Here is a 21,960-nt window from a genome sequence, read left to right as displayed (position 1 = left end):
TTTGGGAATAGGTTGTGGGAGAGGGTTGGTGATAAAAAGCAGTGTTCCTCCTGAACATGTGTGAAAACAAAGTTAGACCAGGCCAGGGTAGAACAGCTTGCCAGCACAGACTTGGTAAATGAAAGGGCTTCCATTGGAGGCTGGGTGAGGGTGGCAGAGGGCGAGAGTAGAAAGAGGTATAAAAATAGAGGTGACAGAGAGCTGTCAGTAGAATTCTTCTATTGTTCTCCCCTTATATCGACAGGAACCCCAAAGGAGGTTGGTCTTGTATCAAATGACAGATAAGCTGGTGAACCCTCACAGGGATTCAAGTGCAGTTCCAATTGCAAATTGAAGTACAAGGCTGTGCCTGCCACATAATGCATACACACTATCAGGATGACCACCATGCCATTTATTTTGTTATTTTCAAAACATATTTATATGGTTGATTCATTTTTTGTTTTTGTTGCGAGATATTTAGTCAAATGGAATTTAAAACATGGTTAATGCATATCAGATATCATACCACTGGGTGTTGTAATATGGATTTTCCAATGATATGTCAACTTAAACTTCTTAAAAGATGTCAAAAATGATTTTACACATTTTGAATGTGGATGCAAAGCTAGGATAGAGCAGTGACTGCTCCAATTTTTATTTTTGCCCAATTCCACATGTGTTACACTCGCCTTGTTTCCTGCCCAATTTTATCCTCTAAATATGCCCCTGTCCCACTTAGGAAACCTGAACGGAAACCTCTGGAGACTTTGCGCCCCACCCAAGGTTTCCGTGCGGTTCCCGGAGGTTGCAGGTGGTTGCCGGAGATTGCAGGCAGTGGAAGCAGGTAGGGAGACTGACAAAAACCTCCGGGAACCGCACGGAAACCTTGGGTGGGACGCAAAGTCTCCAGAGGTTTACGTTCAGGTTTCCTAAGTGGGACAGGGGCATAAGTGAGCAGTTTATAAAACAGTATTAACCTGTGATATTGCTGCTCAACATTAGGAAAGATAGTAAAAGAATGTAAACAATTCCATAATTGCCTTCTATGACACATCAATTATTTTGTAACACAGAAGAGTATAAAAGAAATGATTGATATTTAATGTTTCATTTCTATTTTTAAACAGTTGGAACCCATGATGTGGAACATAATGCAAGGTATAAACTTATATAGATTTTTCTCATATTCATCTATATTCACAATTGGTGCAAGGAATTGCGGACTGAAAATTAATTGCTGGTTAAATGCTAGCTGAAAGGAACTATACTTCTGTGATTTTTATGCTGCATTGTATTTGACAAAATTCTCATCTTTGCAATTTATTGTTGCAGTAATCCAAATAATGCTGATACCCCAAGTTCAGATGTACCTGGTAAGGAAAATAAAAAATGTGTTTCTTCTATGCTTAAGATTGACTTGCTTCTATAAATACTTTTCATATTCTCCTTCCATGAACCTCCTTGTCAGCTGGAACTCAATTTAACATATGTGTTATTATACTTATAACTCGCCACACACTTCTTCAAAATCAGGCAACATGACACCAATTGCGATTTTGTTTTATTTATTTTTTATTTTTTTGTTTACAATTTTATTTATTAGAAGTAGTGTACATTACAATAATATAAGCCAAAAATAACATAATACATTTCCTGTACCACTTCATATTTTAAACTTAAAAAAGAAGAAAAGTAAAGAAAGTGAGATAGGATAGCAAGTGTGTGAAAGAGTGATCAAAAAAAGACCCTTAGACACAAAAAAATCGAAAAAAAGTTAAGAAGTAAGCCATAGAAAAAGAAAAAGAGAAAAAGAAAACAGAAGATATATTAAAAGTAAAAAAAAGAGATAAAAGGGATATACCAACTTCGTATATTTTTCCTCCCCCCTCACCAGGTCCTGAAACCATTTATTTTCAGAATTCTGTTGCACCTTATACATAGTAAGTCGATAAATGGAGACCAAATCTTTTGGAAATGGTCTGGTTTGCCTGCTAGAAGGAATCTCATATCTTCCAGGTGTAGCATTTCGGACATTTGAAATCCACATATTTATTGTTGGTGTTGGGGCGTTGATTTTATTTTGTAAGTAGGAAAATTACTTGAAGGCCAACCTGCATAACATTTATGGATGAAAGCGACATTCTCCAAATCTACATTCCAGTTTTTACAACCTTGCTGTGCCGCACTTCAATGTGTACGCACAATAAATAGCCTGCCTACTACTTTATTCAGTGTGTTTTTTTACAGGTTGTAATTTGTTTGTGTTTTTCCCTCCCTAAAGAAACCCAAGACGCTATTCTGATGCAGTCAGAGAATGATGATGGTGCGAAGGAATCTGCAGATGGTACTATTGATTAGTAGTCTTATTAAGAAAATTATGTGACTTATTAGTGACTTTCTCACCAAAACTTATGTGGTGGCCTCCAATGTAATGTAACCCTTGGCATCTATTTTCAAGTTGATACTTCCGGCTTTATTTAGGTCTCCCTATACCATCCCAATGATGGTGCCAAAATGTTACACCAATAATTTCCTGTAATAATCTGCCTGTGTGTGAAATAGACCATGTACTGACCTGGGGTAAAATGACCCCCAGGGGGTAAATTTTGCCTACCCAGGGAGTAAATTTGTTGATTTTGGATTTGTACATATTTTTTCTCTTTGACTGACTGTGTTTGGTTCTGGTATCTGTTCATCATTAGTTGTTCATAAATAAGTGAAATAACATTGTTATGTGCTATTAAAGTTGCCCGGGGTAAACGGGACGAAAAAAGTTGGGAACCCCTGATGTAAGGTGATAGTCATATTCAATAATATTTATTTGGGCCACCTTGCAGACTTATAGAAAACAGTTTAATTCTCCAAAATGTGCTGAATGTTACGAAAATTAATTATGGTGTTGGATATAAAGAGTGGGAGTACAAACTATTGTAATATCATTCCTTCATCTTACATCGTATTTCCTCTGTACTAATATCCAATGATTTGGCTTGATAGTCAAAAAGCCTATTACATTCAAGGGATAGGGTCTTATTAAAAAAAACAGGGATGAATAAAAGAGCAGAGAGAATGATTCATGTCCTACCGTAACCACATCTTTCCTTGATAGAGTAAGAAAATAAAGCATGCAATCAAGCCTTCCAGAGAGCAGACTACTCTGCGGAATCTTATAAACGGGGTCCCTGAAGTCCATATTGACTACATCAACAGCTCTCATCAACTTTCTTAGCTACTTATACAAAAAAACGTAATCAAGTTCATGAGACATGACCTCCCACACACAAAACCATGCTGACAATCTCGAAGTAACCCCTGTCTTTCCAAATCAATGTTTCTCAAAAATCCTCTCGCATAACTTAATACCACAGATGTTTGGCACATTGGTTTATAGTTCCCAGTTTTCTCTTTGCAGTCCGTCTTATATAGAGGCTCAACATCAGCCACCCTCCAATCTTCTGCACTTCACCCATGTCCAATGATAGAAACATAGAAACATAGAAACATAGAAAATAGGTGCAGGAGTAGGTCATTCGGCCCTTCGAGCCTGCACCGCCATTCAATATGATCATGGCTGATCATCCAACTCAGTATCCTGTACCTGCCTTCTCTCCATACTCCCTGACCCCTTTAGCCACAAGGGCCACATCTAACTCCCTCTTAAATATAGCCAATGAACTGGCCTCAACTACCTTCTGTGGCAGAGAATTCCACAGATTCACCACTCTCTGTGTAAAAAATATTTTTCTCATCTCGGTCCTAAAAGATTTCCCCCTTATCCTTAAACTGTGACCCCTTGTTCTGGACTTCCCCAACATCGGGAACAATCTTCCTGCATCTAGCCTGTCCAACCCCTTAAGAATTTTGTAAGTTTCTATAAGATCCCCCCTCAATCTTCTAAATTCTAGCGAGTACAAGCCGAGTCTATCCAATGATGATTCATATACCTCAGCCAGGACTCCTGCAATTTCTACTCCAGCTTACCACAGTGTTCTTAGATCAGGCCTAGGAGATTTATCTACCCTCATACGTCTAAGAATGTCCATTACCTCCGCGACTGTAATAAGGACTGTCCGCAAGACTTCTCTATTAACTCACCGGGTAGCATCAGCAATGGCTGCCCCACCAACATTGCTGTCTGTCCTTTCCTTCTTTGTTGTTTGATAGTATGTTGTTAAAAGTATGTTTTAGTGTTCTTTAGCTTGTTTTATGTGGGGGGGGGTGGGGAAACTATTTTTAATCTCTTACCTCGACGGAGATGTGATTTTTTTCCGTACCATACCTCCGTCCGCACTGCGACCTAACATCGAGGAACTGGCGGCCTTTGTTGGAGACCGACTTCGGGAGATCCAACCTCGGGAGCCTGCGGAATTACCATCGTGGAGCCCACGATCCTGTTGGGGATCGACTTGGAGCTCCAACCCCGGGAGCCTGCGGACTTTAACATCGTGGAGCTCGCGGTCCCTGGTTAGAGACTGACTTTGGGAGCTCCAAGCCACAGGAGCTTTGATCGCTCCGACCGTGGATGGTTCGACTTCCCCGACCGCGGGAAAATAAAGAAGAGGAAGATTGAACTTTATCACCTTCCATCACAGTGAGGAATGTGGTGAATCCGCTGTGGTGGATGTTGTGTGTCTTGTTGTTTTTTTTACTATGGCTGTATGGTAATCGAGTTTCACTGTACCTTAATTGGTGCATGTGACAATAAACTGCCCTTGAAACCTTGAACTTTTCAAAGTTCCCTTGTCTTTATATCTTTCTCCGTGCAAAAACAGAGAAATATTAATTGAGGGTATTCATTGGTTCATTCCTTGCCCATCTCCTGTGACTCCATGCATAGATGGCCACTTTGGTTTCTGAAGTCCCCTTTTCTCCCTTTAATTACCCTTTCCCCTTAAATATACAACAAAACCCTTTTGGGTTCTCTTCATTCTAATCTGCTCGAGCTAGTTCATGCCCCCTCCTGACTTCCTTCTTCACTATGCTCCTCAATCCCCTACACTCCTCCATGGATATATTGATCCCAGTTGCCTATACCTGACCAGTGCCTCAATTTCTCTCATCAACCTTACTCCTACCTGCTTTGCCCTTCATTCTAACTAGGAACATGCATACCTTGAACTCTCACCATGGCCCTTTTAAAAGCATCCTACTTTATGGACATTCTTTTGCCTACAAAAATAACTCCATTCAACTGATGCAAATTCACGTTTATACCATCAAATTTGGCCTTGCCTCAATTTACACATTGATCTTTAAGTTGTGTAGCAGCCCTCTCCTTATCTGTAACTATTTTAAAGCTAATAGACCTGTGGTCGCTGGTCCCAAAGGCTGATACTTCAGTCACTTGTCTTGTCTAATTCCCTAAGAGTAGGTTAGGCTTTGCCCTTTCTCTTGTGGGGCCTTTACATATTGCCTGAGGAAACTTTCCTGAACAGACTTGACAAATGCCACCACATCTATACTGGGAAAGTTAAAATCTTCTACTAAAACAACCGTATCAGATTTGCAGCTGTCTGCAATCTCCTGGCTTAGTTTGCCTAATTCACGTTGACTATTTGGGAGCCTTTCGGACAATATTGAAAAAAACGATATTTTCACCAACTTGGCAAGTCGAGCCAGCAATGTAGACAGCTCCTAGCTCAAATAACTCTTCTCAATCAGCATGCGGGATAATAATAATTTCCTATCATCTTGTCATTGTTTTTCAATCATAATTATAGGGACTTTTCACAGTTTGCTTTGAAAATGCTAACAAAAATAAATACATAATTTACATCAGAAAATAAACTAACTGATTGCTAATGTTGTGGGAAATTCTATTTGATGAATTAATCTATTTTATTAATTCTGGATTACAGGGGAAATGCAGGAACCCAACAAGAATGAAGATGAAGATGAAAATACAAGTGAAAAAGAGGTCAGATATTTTGGGCTATAGAGTGTGATAATCCAGTTGTAAATCAGCAGATAACCATGAGGGCTTTTACAATTAATAATATTCTCATTGTTATATTGTTTAGGGTGGCACAGTGGCACAGCAGTAGAGTTGCTGCCTTACAGCGCCATAGACCCAGGTTCGATCCTGACTACGGGTGCTGTCTGTACGGAGATTGTACTTTCTCCGTGACTGTGTGGGTTTTCTCCGGGTGCTCCGGTTTACTCCCATACGCCAAAGAAGAACAGCTTTGTAGGTTAATTGGCTTCTACAAATTGTAAATTGGCCTCAGTGTGTAGGATAGTGCTAGTGTACGGGGTGATCGCTGGTTTGCGCCGAGCCGAAAGACTAATTTCCACATTGTTTCCCTAAAGTCTAAAGTAAATGATTTTATATAAGCGCCCTGAGGACAGACACATTTATTTTGTTTTAGTATAAGTATCCATGTTGCTGTTCCATCTGGGATTTCAATTGCTATAAATGCGATTATATTCACCTGTGTGAAGTGTGCAATAATCGTATATGACTAAACAGTACAGATTGAAGAGTGTCAATATTGATTTCTTATGGGTTTTTCATATCAGTCGATTTTTTGAGAGTAATAACATAGTGGTTATGTTTTTCTGTGGAAATTATCAACATGGGTTCTGATAAGGCATTTGACAATATAATATTAGAATGCGAATAAGTGGAAATAACTTTGGTAACAGCTACTCATTTGTGAAACATGAGCTAATTCCCCCAATCTTTATACTGTCCCTTATCAATAAGAAATATTTTTTCCTCAGTAATCTGCATGTGAGCTTCAGATTTTCACTCATTAAAAACACGGATGAAGGGACAGTGAGATGTAAATTTTACATTTTAAATGGCATATTTAGCAGGTACCGTAATAGATTAGTTGCATATTCGTCTATTAAGTTCGGAGGCAAAATGGCAGAGGATTTCAAAGTGGGGAAGTGTGAGCTCATGGACTTTGGATTAAAAACTACCCAGCCTGAATGAATTTAAAAATGACGAGAGTTTGTGCAAGAGTGTAGCAATTTAGATGTCTGAATGTGCAAATCAAGTACTACACAGATACAACGGTGGTCAAAGAGATAAGTGGAATTTTGTTTTTTTCCGTGAAGTTAAGCTTCAGTTGTACTGAATTTATGTCCGACCTCAACTGGAATGCAGTGGCATTTGAGCACCATACAGAACCACTTAGAAATTATAGAAATTGGCATTAGCACAGCACAAAGATATGGGAACAAATAGTTAAGACTGTGAGGACAGGATGCTGAGATATTGACCTTATAAGCGTGAGGAATAATTTAGCAAAATGATCCAAAAGAAGGAGAAAACTCTCTTAAACTTCAAGCTGTGTAAGAATAAAATCAGGAAAGATTTTTTTGTCACTGTACAAGTGGATTTTTTTTGAGAATTCATTTGATTTTTGCATTTTGCATAATGAGAGGAAAGAGTTTTGCCCAGAGTAGGAGAGTCTAGGACCAGAGGACATAGGTTTAAAGTGAAGGGGAAAAGATTTAATAGGAATCTGAGGAGTAACTTTTTCACACAAAGGGTGGTGGGTGTATGGAACGAGTTGCCAGAGGAGGTAGTTGATGCAGGTACTAATGCCCCTGTCCCACTTAGGAAACCTGAACTGAAACCTCTGGAGACTGCGCCCCACCCAAGGTTTTCGTGCGGTTCCCGGAGGTTCCCGGAGGTTTTTGTCAGTCTCCCTACCTGCTTCCACTACCTGCAACATCCGGCAACCACCTGCAACCTCCGGGAACCGCATGGAAACCTTGGGTGGGGCGCAAAGTCTCCAGAGGTTTCTGTTCAGGTTTCCTAAGTGGGACAGGGGCATAACTCAACATGTAAGAAACAGTTAGACAGGTACATGGATAGGACAGGTTTGGAGGGATGTGGGACAAACGCAGGCAGGTGGGACTAGTTTTGCTGGGACATGTTGGCCAGGGGTGATCAAGTTGAGTCAAAGAGCCTGTTTCCAAACTGTATCACTCTATGACTATGTTTTGGAATCCAAGTATTCCTCGTATGGCCAGCTTCATCCCTAATTCTTCATCCCTAATAGTCTTTAATACGGTGGTAGTAAGCAGTGTTTTTAACCTGTTGCTTTGCTTCTTGTGAAAGTTTTTCCTCAGCTTTTGGGAAAGAAGAACCAGGATTTAAACCCTGCTAAGAAGAAGGAATGGCATGTCAGGAATTTTAGGACCGAGATGAGAAAAACATTTTTCATAACCATATATTCTGTGGAAGCTGCTGCTTTTGATTGTACACATGTATAATTCACCTGGATAGCCCACAAAACGGAGTTAATCACTGATTTGGTACTTTAACTCCATTTACAAGACATTTGGAAAGGTCCATGTATAGGAAAGGTTTGGAGGGATATGGCCAAGCTCAGGCAGGTGGGACTAGCGTAGATGGGGTATCTTGATCAGCATGGGCTGGTTGGGTCGAAGGGCCTGCTTCTATGCCGAATGACTCGTACCTTGGTACATGTGACAATATAAACAAATACCAACCAGAGTCTTCATGTTGGCCTGGGAGAGAATGCTAATATTGGATTGCTCATCCTGGCAATAGATAATGGATACAGTGAAAGTAAGCAGCTCCTTAATGCTATGAGGTTCCTGTGGTAGGTTACATCTATGTCTCCAATAACAAAAAGATGAGGATCACTGTTCCCTTTAGGAAATAAGCTTGAAGATGTCGGCTTTGAAGTCTTGATATTCAATTACTTTTCCTCGGGCAGCCAAAGACAGTGTTAGTGCACTGAAAGTGATTGTTAATTTCACCATTGTCGTCTGCCTTCCCTGAGACCAGTTCAGTTTCAGTGTAGTTTATTGTCACGTGTACAGAGGTACAGTGAAAAGCTTTTGTTGCATGCTATCAAGTCAGCAGAAAGACAATACATGATTACAATCGTGCCATCACGTTTAGTTCAAGATTAAGCCAGCAAAGTCTGTCAAGGATAGTCTGAGGGTCACCAATGAGGTAGATAGTAGTTCAGCACTGGTCTCTGGTTGTGGTAGGATGATTCAGTTGCCTGATAACAGCTGGGAAGAAACTGTTGCCACAGGGCGACCCATCCTTGATTATGCTGCTGGCCTTGCCAAGGCAGTGTGAGATATAAATGGAATAAATAGAAGGGAAGTTGGTTTGTGCGATGGTCTGGGCTGCGTCCACAATTCGCTGCAATTTCTTGCGGTCTTGGATGGAGCTGTTCCCAAACCAAGTTGTGATGCATCCTGATAAAATGCTATGAAACTCTGATTTTGCCATCAATGCTTAAGGCTCAAGTTTGAGCACTGCTACACTGGAAAGTGGTGGCAGTTATGAGAGCAAATGTTGAAATTTTGTCAAGATCTGCTTGATTTTTTAAGTATAGTCTCTTGCACTGGAGTCATGGAGTTGTACAGCATTGAAACAGACACTTTGGTCCAACTTGTCCATGCTAACCTTGTTTATGGATGGAAAGGTTTAGGAAGACATGGGCCAATAGACAATAGACAATAGGTGCAGGAGTAGGCCATTCAGCCCTTCGAGCCAGCACCACCATTCACTGTGATCATGGCTGATCAGAGCCAAACATGAACAAATAGGACTAGCCTAGATGAGGCAAATTGGTCAGCATGGATGAATTGGGCCAAAGGGCCTAATTCCATGCTGTATGACTATGATTCTCATTGCCAACCTAAGCTCACTCCATTTGCCCATGTTTGATCCATATCCCTCGAAGCGTACAGTTTTGGTCTCCTAATCTGAGGAAAGCCATTCTTGCCATAGAGGGAGTACAGAGAAGGTTCACCAGACTGATTCCTGAGATGTCAGGACTTTCATATGAAGAAAGACTGGATAGACTCGGCTTGTACTCCCTAAAATTTAGAAGATTGAGGGGGGATCTTATAGAAACTTACAAAATTCTTAAGGGGTTGGACAGGCTAGATGCAGGAAGATTGTTCCCGATGTTGGGGAAGTCCAGAACAAGGGGTCACAGTTTAAGGATAAGGGGGAAGTCTTTTAGGACCGAGATGAGAAAAACATTTTTCACACAGAGAGTGGTGAATCTGTGGAATTCTCTGCCACAGAAGGTAGTTGAGGCCAGTTCATTGGCTATATTTAAGAGGGAGTTAGATGTGGCCCTTGTGGCTAAAGGGATCAGGGGGTATGGAGAGAAGGCAGGTACAGGATACTGATGATCAGCCATGATCATATTGAATGGCGGTGCAGGCTCGAGGGGCCGAATGTCCTACTCCTGCACCTATTTTCTATGTTTTTATGTTTCTATGACACAAGGCTGCATTGAGATTGGATCCAGATGAAGGGTCTGGACATGAAACATCGACTATCCCTCCTCAGATGCTGCCTAACCGGCTAAGTTCCACCAGCAGATCTATTGTTGCTCCAGATTACAACATTTGCTGTCTCTTGTGTATCTGACATTGGATCTGTCAATGTCCTGCAGTTAAAATGGTGACCAAGTGAGGTTCTAAAATTCTTGAAAACCAGAGTCTTGTAATTCAGAGCACAATCCATTCAATCACTAAAGATAGACTGGGAGAGGGAGACACAGAGATAAGGAAGGGTAAGGTGTGAAAACAAGACATCAAGAGAGATGATCAAGGAAAATGTAGAATTGACCAATGTTTAGCAATGTTACAACATTTAAAAAATCAAGTCTGCAATTTATCCCATCAGATAAAGCATAAAAAGAAGTTTAATTTGACACCTAATTCACTTTCATATCTTCAGTATTAAAAAGGTTATGGCAATTTTCATACTCTGAAATTAGCATCTTGTTCCCTATTGCTTTTCCATTGAGTTAACTCAAAAGCTGTGATCGAGGACAGTCAAAAGCCCATAACTTTATTAAAATTAAGAGAACTGAATGAAATTTTCAGTTATTATAGATTGAAGCATTCTGAAACAAATATGAAACAATCTTACTTAGATGATGAATTTAAAGCATATAATTAGTTAGTTACCTAATTGTAGCTAATTACAAAATTCAATTACTTGATCTAAACATCTATCCATTTCTTAAGAAAAGGTTAACATTTTTAAATAGCCTAAGTGTCCAAATAACATTCACACAAGAATTCACAATATAACATGATTTTAAAATCTCGTTGTCATGAATTTATAGGCCAAATGGAAGGAATTTAGTGTTTAATTCCCGTAAATTAATGGCCATTTAAATCATCTTGCGAATGAGATTTTGTGGAACACGATCGTTTGGAAATTTGCGGTTTGCGGTGAATTTGAACCACATATCGGCAGGAAAAACACTGCCGGTTCGTATGGGGCCAAAATCACCTTTTCGCAAAGTAAAATTTGGATTAAAGTAATCCTAAGAAGCAAGTTTATATGTAAAATAAACGGCTTACCTTTATTTGTCCCGTACGGGAGATCCGTCCCGTTGTCGGCGTTGACAGCATTAGAAGTCGACTTTTATTTTACTCCAGCAATTAAATTATCCAGCAATGTTTTTAAAAAACTTCATAGAACGGATGTCGGAGCGATTTCTCTGCAGCAGCTGACCAGCCTGAGAAAGATCGACTCCGACAGGCAGGAGAAAACGGCATTTTAATCCCGCCCCCCTCTCAAAGGCTCCAAAGTCGCGCACACAGCCAGTGGCAGAACTGCAGCGCCGCTGAAGGTAAGTTTTGTAACATACCTACATTGCTAGCTCGGAGAAGGTGACAACAAGCAAACAGAGATAAAATGTAATCAGTGGGACAGTCAGACTGGTCGGTGAACTGGGAAGGGGGAGGGATGGAGAGAGAGGGAAAGCAACTTTGCGTTCTTTTCTTGTACGCTATTATGCACCCAAATATAACGACAGCAATTCCGTGCAGAAACATAATGAAAGACTCAGGGTTGCTTGAAATGGAATAAAGGAGAACAAACATGAGTGTGAAATAGTCTTCAGTGAGATAACATGGTTAAAATTAAAATACTAAAAACAGCAGGTAGTCTACAACAGTTCTATGTAACCTAATAATAGTATACTAGAGTTAAATGTCATGACTTAAGCTGTACTATAAATAATGTACCTGTTTGGATGGAGTGATGTCATTAACCTTGAGCACCCTGATGGTCTTAATTCGTTGGAAAATGTACCCCCGCTATTTTCAACACAAATTTCTATTACTACTGCTCCATAGTATTTCTTCATCATAAATAATTGATCTGTATTCCTTTCCATCATAATTACAAATATATGCCACTGCTTTTTACCCAATCCTGATAAATTTATTTATAAGGAACAGATTTATGATTCTTAGAAATGCCATAGTCTGTTAGGTTAGACAAGCACACCTCTTCAACCCTCACCCTGAACACCGGCATTCCACAGGGCTGTGTGCTGAGCCCCCTCCTCTACTCCCTCTTCACCTTCACCTATGACTGCACACCTGTACATGGTACAGGTGCACAACCTTTTATCCGAACATCCAAATAACGAAAACCTCCGAATAGCGGCCATTTTTTCGGTCCTTGAAGAAAGGTCCTTGAAAACGTTCACCGAGGGCGGCCTGCAGAGGTGACAGCGGAACCTCCGGTCGGTCCTCGAAGAAAGGGGAACTAAATCCCCATTCATAAAAGAGAAGGTGAGGGTATATAGCGCGGGAGGGTTAATAATTGACAATATGCTGCTGCCTGCCCGCTGAGTTAAAAAGTTCCCACGGTCACGATACACAGTGTATCGTGAGTCAGTTTCACCCCACCTACACCCCTCTGCTTCTTGGCCATGTGTGTGACCCCTTCCCTCCACTCTCCAGCTCCCCGCCCATTGCACCGGCGCGGGGGCTTTGCACTGTCTTCACGTCGGCGATGCTAGCAGGACCGTGCCAGTCACCGGAGACGTCAGGACCAATTGGACATCGACCACCAGGCCCACTGCAAGCACGGAGATCCCAGAGACCCACAGCCAGCAGCAGCCCAGCCCCGTTCCAACTCCAGAGGAAAACTGCAAACTGGCCCGAGCTGCGCCCCCTCATCGGTACACCGACCCCCAGGCCCACTGCAAGCACGGAGATCCCAGAGACCCACAGCCAACAGCAGCCCAGCCCAGCCCCGCTCCAACTACAGAGGAACCTGGGTTGCGGATGACGGGGCGCAGCTCGGAGCGTCGTAGGGGCCCATCGGGGAGCGGGTTCCTGTTGATCCTGACGTCTCCGGCCACCTGCCATCCTCCGGGAACTGTACCGCCCTTGCAGGAGAGTGGGGTTGTTTGCAGTTGCAGAGGAAGGGGGCAAGGGCGGTACAGTTCCCAGTCTCAGCTCCAGTCCAGGGGGGGTGGCCGGAAACGTCAGGACCAACGGGACACCGACCCCCAGGCCCACTGCAAGCATGGAGATCCCAGAGACCCACAGCCAGCAGCAACTCCAGCCCAGCCCCGCTCCAACTCCAGAGGAACACGTAGGGGCAGAAGCTGATGGTGTGCAAGGTACGTCTTGTTCTTGGGGTGACGGATGAGGGGGCGCAGCTTGGGCTGTGGGCGAACTGCCACTTGTCGCCGTAGCGGCCCATCGGGGAGTGGATTCCTCTGGAGTTGGAGGGGGTATTGTGCTGTTTGATCGCCCCCTGCTATCCCAGGGACAGGGAGACACAGCGGCTTTTTAGACTGGTGGGCAATCACTTCCAAAGTTCTGCCCACACAGTCAGTACACCTCTCCTACACTGCATTTCATACAAACATTTATTCTGCAAGAAAAAACTACATTGAAGACTCAAACTCGCGACCGAGTAACTGCCGGGATCAAGGCGCAAACTCGCGACCTTGCGGATATGAGCCGAGCATTCTACCACTGAGCCAGCCATTAAAATCTACGCTAAAAAATTTCCATTCCGAAGACCGACAAATTCTGAATTACGAAAAGTGTCTGGTCCCAAGGCTTTCGGATAAAAGGTTGTGCACCTGTACTAACACCATCATCAAGTATGCAGATGATACAACGGTGATTGGCCTCATCAGCAACAACGATGAGTCGGCCTACAGGGAGGAGGTCCAGCACTTAGCAGCATGGTGCGCTGACAACAACCTGGCCCTTAACTCCAAGAAGACCAAGGAGCTCATTGTAGACTTCAGGAAGCCCAGGGGCGGCACGCACACCCCCATCCACATTAACGGGACGGAGGTGGAACGTGTTTCTAGCTTCAGGTTCCTGGGTGTTAACATCTCCGATGACCTCTCTTGGACCCACAATACCTCAACTCTGATCAAGAAGGCTCACCAGCGTCTCTTCTTCCTGAGGAGACTGAAGAAGGTCCATCTGTCTCCTCAGATCCTGGTGAACTTCTACCGCTGCACCATCGAGAGCATCCTTACCAACTGTATCACAGTATGGTATGGCAACTGCTCTGTCTCCGACCGGAAGGCATTGCAGAGGGTGGTGAAAATTGCCCAACGCATCACCGGTTCCTCGCTCCCCTCCATTGAGTCTTTCCAAAGCAAGCGTTGTCTGCGGAGGGCGCTCAGCATCGCCAAGGACTGCTCTCACCCCAACCATGGACTGTTTACCCTCCTACCATCCGGGAGGCGCTACAGGTCTCTCCGTTGCCGGACCAGCAGGTCCAGGAACAGCTTCTTCCCGGCGGCTGTCACTCTACTCAACAATGTACCTCGGTGACTGCCAATCACCCCCCCCCCCCCGGACACTCCTCCCACAGGAAAAACACTATGTCTGTATATATGCTAATGTAAATATTTATTCAAATCATATGCTATGTCGCTCTTCCAGGGAGATGCTAAATGCATTTTGTTGTCTCTGTACTGTACACGGACAATGACAATTAAAGTTGAATCTGAATCTGAGATACTCTATTCCATAATAATTTATTACACAAATACCATTTTTCATTCTGGTGAAGAGTCTTTGACCTGAAACTTTGACCCTACTTATCTCCATGTGGGATGTGGTTAGGTTGTTGAGTTTTTCCTAAGATCATAAGACAGAGGAGCAGATTTAGCCCATTCAGACCATGGAGTCTGCTCCACCATTTGATCATGGCTGATCTATTTTTCCCAATCAACCCATTCTCCTGCTTTCGCTCCATAATCTTTGACACTCTTACTAATCAAGATTCCATCAATCTCTGCTTTACACCCAAAGGCCTCGGCTCAACAGCTACCTGTGACAATGAATACCACAGATTTACCACCCTCTGGCTAAAGAAATACCTCCTCATCCTAAAGATACATCCTTTTAATCTGAGGTTGTATCCTCAGGTCCTCGACTTTCCCACTACTGGCAATACATCCGCTCCACATCCACACTATCTATCTAGGCTTTTCATTATTTGGTAGGTTGCAATGAACCACCCCCTCATCCTTCTAAACTCCAATAACCATCCAATCAGGTCCAGAGTCATCAAATGCTCCTCATATATCAACACAATCATCCCTGGGATCATTTCCGTAAACCTCCTCTGGACCCTCTCGAACACCAGCACATCCTTCCTATAATATGGAGCCCAAAACTGCGCAGAATATCCAAATGTGGTCAGACCAGTGCATTTTGAAACCTAAGCATTACATCCTTGCTTTTATATTCTACGAGACTAAGTGGTACCCGTTGGGTCCCAGCATCACACAGCATCCCATTTCAAGCAGGGTGCAAGGCCACTAAAGACAGCGAGTCGTGACCTCTCACTCCTCCATCTTGCAGAGACTGAGCCACGCCCACACTTCTGGGTTTTATAGTTCCTCCCCCTCCTACCAGAAGGGGCATGGCGTTCATGGTATGATTGACAGGAGAGAGAATCTCAACAATTTTTAAACACTAATGACTTTTATTTTTCATCGATGGGAAAAATCCTCAGCACCTGATGAGCGGAGGGGGACTCTGAGTAAGACGGCCTAAAATCACAGCCGTACATGGTAGCGTTATTTCTAAAATCAATATAAAGCGCAAACAGGAAGTGGTCAAGATTAGACTGTTAATTATATAGAAGGCAAGGCAACTTTAATTAGGCAAGGCAACTTTAATTAGGCAAGACAATTTTAATTAGGCAAGGCAATTTTAATTAGGCAAGGCAACTTTAATTAGGCAAAGTGTTCTTTTTTTTTTTTTTTTTTTTTTTGCCGGCTGGTGGGGTGAAAGGTGAGGACCAGAGGGACTCTGCCCTTGTTGCGTGTGCGGGGATGGGGAGAGAGAGCAGTGTTGCGGGGTATGGATGAGACCCTGGTGTGAGCCTCATCTATGGTGGCGGAGGGGAATCCCCGTTCCCTGAAGAACGAGGACATTTCCGATGCCCTGGTATGAAATGTCTCATCCTGGGAACAGATGCGGCGTAGGCGGAGGAATTGGGAGTAGGGGATGGAGTCTTTACAGGGGGCAGGGTGGGAAGACGTGTAGTCCAGATAGCCATGTGAGTCAGTGGGTTTAAGAAGGGTTTCGGCCCGAAACGTCGCCTATTTCCTTCGCTCCATAGATGCTGCTGCACCCGCTGAGTTCCTCCAGCAAGTTTGTGTACCTTTAATTAGGCAAGGCAACTTTAATTAGGCAACACAGCTTTAGCATTTCCAAACTATATTTTCAAACCACATTAAGGACATTGACAGGTCAGTAAAACCACTCACAGTTTAGTTGACATGTGTTCAGTGTTATTCACAGCTCAGACTGAGAGGCGTGACCCTCTTGCTCCCCCATCTTGCAGAGACTGACTGAGGCACTCAACACTTCTGGGTTTTATAGTCCCTCTGGAAGGGGCGTGGCCTTCAGGAGAGAGAGAATCTCAACATTTTTTAAACACTAATAACTCTTTTATTTTTCATCGATGGGAAAAATCCTCTTGTCCTGCGCAGCGGTGAGGGACTCTGAGTAAGATAGCCAAAAATCACAGCCGTAAGTGGCAGCGTTTTTTCTAAAATCAATATACAGAACAACAGGAAGTGGTCAAGATCAGACTTTTAGTAATATAGATTCCTCGCGAAATGAATGCTAACATTGCATTTGCCTTCCTTACTGCCGACTCAACTTACAAATTAAAGTTTTGGGAATCCTGCGCCAGCACTTCCAAGTTCCTTTGCACCTCCTATTTCTGAATTCTCTGCCCATTTTGAAAATAGTCTTTGCCTTTATTCCTACTACCAAAGTGCATGATCATCGCACACTTTTGACACACTCTTTACTCACCCTCCCAACCTGTCCACGTCCTTCTGCAGACTCCCTGTTTCGTCTACACTGCCTGCCCCTCCACCTAACTTCGTATCATCTGCAAAGTTGGCCACAAAGCCATCAATTCCATCATCCGGATCATTAACATACAATGTGAAAAGTTGTGGACCCAACACCGACCCCCTGCTGAACACCAGTCGTCACCGGCAACCAACCACAAAAGGTCCCCTTTATTCCCACCCTTTGCCCTCTGCCAGTCGGCCAATCTTCTATCCATGCTAGTACCTTGCCTCCAATACCTGGTTCCAGATATAAACAAGTGCAGAGATAATATGGATCGCTTATGTATTGGAGAGTTAAAAGAGAACGGACTTATTCGTCTGCAGGGATGGCAGGTGCAGATTTGCCACTCAATATGCAGAATATGCCGCCGTCAGCATTATATTGAAGCCTCTTTCCTATGCTGCTGGGGTAGAGATGCTGGAATCTTGATGAAAACGCTAAGTGCTGGAGTAACGCACTGGTCAGGCGGCATTTGTGGATGGAATAATTAGGGTGAGATTACGGTCGGGACCCTTCTTCAGACCCAAAACGTTGCCTATCCATTCCCTCCACAGGTGCTGCCTGACTCACTTAGTAATATCCCTGTCCCACTTAGGCGATTCTTTAGGTGACTACAGGCGACTAGGCTGTCGCCACATGGTCGCCGGGGTGTCGCCTGTATGGTCTTCTCAGTCGCCCAAAGAGTCGTACCATTTTTCTGGTCGCTGCTGGATTTTGAAATGTTCAAAACTTTTCAGCGACAGTCGGCGCCTGTGTGCTTGACGACAATGATCGTAGCCTGACGTAGGTTGTCGCCAGGATGATGTAGGTTGTCGCCGGTGCTGACTTCGGTGAATTCCATTGGCGACTACCTACGTCAACCGGCGACAGGTACCGGCGACTGGATTGTCTTACCTTGACGACAGATGGCACAATGGGCTAAGTGTTCGGCTGGCAACCGGAAGGTAGCTGGTTCGAATCCCGCTTGGAGTGCATACTGTCGTTGTGTCCTTGGGCAAGACACTTCACCCACCTTTGCCTGTGTGTGAATGTGTGTGAATGTGTGTGAGTGATTGGTGGTGGTCGGAGGGGCCGTAGGCGCAGATTGGCAGCCACGCTTCCGTCAGTCTGCCCCAGGGCAGCTGTGGCTACAGAAGTAGCTTACCACCACCGAGTGTGACTGAGGAGTGAATGAATAATGCGATGTAAAGCGCCTTGAGTATTAGAAAGGCGCTATATAAATCCCATCCATTATTATTATTATTACCTTGTCGTAGCTTGTCTCGGGTGGACTTAGGTTGTCGTAGGTGTGGTCGTAGGTGGACGTCCTAATGGTCGCCGGTTGTCGGTAGCTTGCCGTAGCTTGACGTCGACTATGTGGTAGGTTGTCTTGGTCCCCTAATTTGAGGAGGGACATTCTTGCTATTGAGGGAGTGCAGCGTAGGTTTACAAGATTAATTCCCGGGGTGGCAGGATTGTCATATGCTGAGAGAATGGAGCGGCTAGGCTTGTATACTCTGGAGCTTAGAAGGATGAGAGGGTATCTTATTGAAACATATAGGATTATTAAGGGTTTGGACACAGTAGAGGCAGGAAACATGTTCCCAATGTTGGGGGAGTCCAGAACCAGGGGCCACAGCTTAGGAATAAGAGGTAAGCCATTTAAAACGGAGACGAGGAAAAACTTTTTCTCACAGAGAGTTGTGAGTCTGTGGAATTCTCTGCCTCAGAGGGTGGTGGAGGCTGGTTCTCTGGATACTTTCAAGAGAGAGCTAGATGGGGCTCTTAAAGATAACAGAGTCAGGGGATATGGGGAGAAGGCAGGAACGGGGTAGATTGGGGATGATCAGCCATAATCAGATTGAATGGCGGTGCTGACGCGAAGGGCCGAATGGCCTACTCCTGCACATATTGCCTATTGTCGTAGCATGTCGTAGACATTGTCGTGGGGGGGTCCAGTCGCCGCTTTTTCAGCGACCTGCTACGACTGTGACAGTCGCCGGAAATAACTAAATAAATAAATAAATCACCCGTGGGACAGGCCCTTATTTCTATCTCTGGAACAGTCTTGATATTGGAATGAATATGTAAAGGGGCTGTCCCACTGTACGAGCTAATTCAAGAGCTCTCCCGAGTTTAAAAAAAATCAAACTCGTGGTAAGCACGTAGAATGTACGTAGATGATACGTCGGAGCTCGGGACGTCTCTTAGCAGCGCGTAACGCTAACGGCAGGTACTCGGGAAACGCGGTAAGCTCGGGAAGTCTCATGAAGATTTTTCAACACAGGGATTAGATACCCCCACTGATTTGGGTGGGAATTTTCCAAAACCAAAAAGATATTTAAATGTTTAAAAAAACTTTGACGGAGGTCAGGACCAAATATCGTAGAAATAGGCCACTCCTGCAAAATCCAATGGACTGACGTGCAGTACTCAACGGAGCGGAACCTCCACCATGCAGAATATGCCGCCGTCAGCATTATATTGAAGCCTCTTTCCTATGCTGCTGGGGTAGAGATGCTGGAATCTTGATGAAAACGCTAAGTGCTGGAGTAACGCACTGGTCAGGCGGCATTTGTGGATGGAATAATTAGGGTGAGATTACGGTCGGGACCCTTCTTCAGACCCAAAACGTTGCCTATCCATTCCCTCCACAGGTGCTGCCTGACTCACTTAGTAATACCCCTGTCCCACTTAGGCGATTTTTTAGGTGACTACAGGCGACTAGGCTGTCGCCACATGGTCGCCGGGGTGTCGCCTGTATGGTCTCCTCAGTCGCCCAAAGTGTCGTACCATTTTTCTGGTCGCTGCTGGATTTTGAAATGTTCAAAACTTTTCAGCGACAGTCGGCGCCTGTGTGCTTGACGACAACGATCGTAGCCTGACGTAGGTTGTCGCCAGGATGATGTAGGTTGTCGCCGGTGCTGACTTCGGTGAATTCCATTGGCGACTACCTACGTCAACCGGCGACAGGTACCGGCGACTGGATTGTCTTACCTTGACGACAGATGGCACAATGGGCTAAGTGTTCGGCTGGCAACCGGAAGGTAGCTGGTTCGAATCCCGCTTGGAGTGCATACTGTCGTTGTGTCCTTGGGCAAGACACTTCACCCACCTTTGCCTGTGTGTGAATGTGTGTGAATGTGTGTGAGTGATTGGTGGTGGTCGGAGGGGCCGTAGGCGCAGATTGGCAGCCACGCTTCCGTCAGTCTGCCCCAGGGCAGCTGTGGCTACAGAAGTAGCTTACCACCACCGAGTGTGACTGAGGAGTGAATGAATAATGCGATGTAAAGCGCTTTGAGTATTAGAAAGGCGCTATATAAATCCCATCCATTATAATTATTATTACCTTGTCGTAGCTTGTCTCGGGTGGACTTAGGTTGTCGTAGGTGTGGTCGTAGGTGGACGTCCTAATGGTCGCCGGTTGTCGGTAGCTTGCCGTAGCTTGACGTCGACTAGGTGGTAGATTGTTGTAGACATCGTCATAGACAGTGTTGTAGGGGGGTCCAGTTGCTGTATTTTCAGCGACCTGCTATGACTATGACAGTCACTGGCAGTCGCTGAAAAAATTGCCTAAGTGGGACAGGCCACTTACTCCAGCACTTTGTATTTTGCTCAAGATTCTATTTCAAAACAATTGTATTCTTTCAACAACCATGGTTGTACTCTGACTTTGATATTAATGGTCAGCTAAGAAATTGGAAGTGAGAAGGTCAGTCGGTTCCTTGGCAGCAATTATTTGTCTTTACAACACGGGAAACTTGAGGATTGGCATAGTTAAAGGCATATTGTTGGATATGCCTACAAAAAATACTGGCATAACCTACTGATAGGAAGCCAGCGATTCAAGCAAAACCTCCAAATCTCTAGTTTGGCAGCTTCCATGGGAACAATGGACAAATAATTCCATCTCTTTTAATTGCAGTGTTCACTCAACTAGACACAGTGGTCGAGACTGAATTGCATAATCATTTTCACCCCCAAACCTGCTCAAGTTCCTGCACAGAATGCTGAGATCTATTATGAGTTTAAAGGTTGGATGTAAAGTCTGCCTTTGCATGGAATGCAAATTATATTAATATTCAAATTCTCTTGTCATCATCAGATTAAAGAAGTTGATGTGGAAGACCCTAACCAGGCAAAAAAATCAGAAATCGAAAAGTCGGAAGAGGAGGAACAGCAATAAATGAATGATCTGTCGAAGGCACAAATTAATTGTTTCCCAGTTTACACAATAGCAGTCTGTGTTAATTCAGTGCCAGTGCTTTGCTTGCTGACATAGAAATGAACGTCATTCCTGAGACCATGTTAACTAAATGTATACTGTACTTTCTGTAATCTTTAACCATTCTAACTTTCAATGAAATCTATTGGCTCCTTGAAGAATTTTAGTTGCATAGGAACAGGACCAATAAAACTATCAGTATTTTACAATACTACAGATAACAACTTGACTTGATTATTTGTTCCTTGCTTGTTTGAATGTGATGCAATATTAGAAATTCTTTATTCATGCTTCCTTATAATAAACTTTTTTTTGGCCCAAGATTAGAAAAGCTTTGGATTTTATTTCTTACTAGACCAAGTGCAGACCCGTTGGGTCTGTTCCCCCAACGTGCGGCTGTGGGGGGGGGGGAGGCGGCACGCAGCGTCACACACACTAACTATTCCCCCCCCCCCGCACTCATTCTAATTACCCCCTTGATATTATATTAATATTATTAATTTGCTCCTTTTACCCGATAACCACCCTATCTACTGACGCATAGCCCCCAACTTGCAGTCACATCTAGAGAGGGGGGGGGGGGGCAGGGGTAGAGAGTGAGGGCAGAGAGAGAAGGGGCAGAGGCAGAGAGAGAGACA

At 43.9% G+C, this 21,960-nt stretch overlaps 1 protein-coding gene across 2 annotated transcripts in view; it reads left to right on the top strand.

Moving 5' to 3' along the window:
• LOC116974607 overlaps positions 1-21,645 on the top strand; it is a 40,838-nt gene extending 19,193 nt beyond the window's left edge. For both annotated transcript variants that reach the window (XM_033023267.1, XM_033023266.1), the window contains exons 5-9: positions 1,110-1,140; positions 1,315-1,355; positions 2,264-2,326; positions 5,841-5,899; positions 21,203-21,645. In XM_033023267.1, the coding sequence (XP_032879158.1) occupies positions 1,110-1,140; positions 1,315-1,355; positions 2,264-2,326; positions 5,841-5,899; positions 21,203-21,283 (275 nt within the window). In that variant the 3' untranslated portion in view covers positions 21,284-21,645. The remainder of the gene's footprint in view (positions 1-1,109; positions 1,141-1,314; positions 1,356-2,263; positions 2,327-5,840; positions 5,900-21,202) is intronic.
• The last annotated feature ends 315 nt before the right edge of the window (positions 21,646-21,960 follow it).

The sequence above is a fragment of the Amblyraja radiata genome, chromosome 6, assembly GCF_010909765.2.
Source record: "Amblyraja radiata isolate CabotCenter1 chromosome 6, sAmbRad1.1.pri, whole genome shotgun sequence".
Classification (NCBI taxonomy): Eukaryota; Metazoa; Chordata; class Chondrichthyes; order Rajiformes; family Rajidae; genus Amblyraja; species Amblyraja radiata.
The sequence above is the reverse complement of the archived record's forward strand: the minus strand, read 5'-3'. Positions and strand labels throughout refer to the sequence as shown.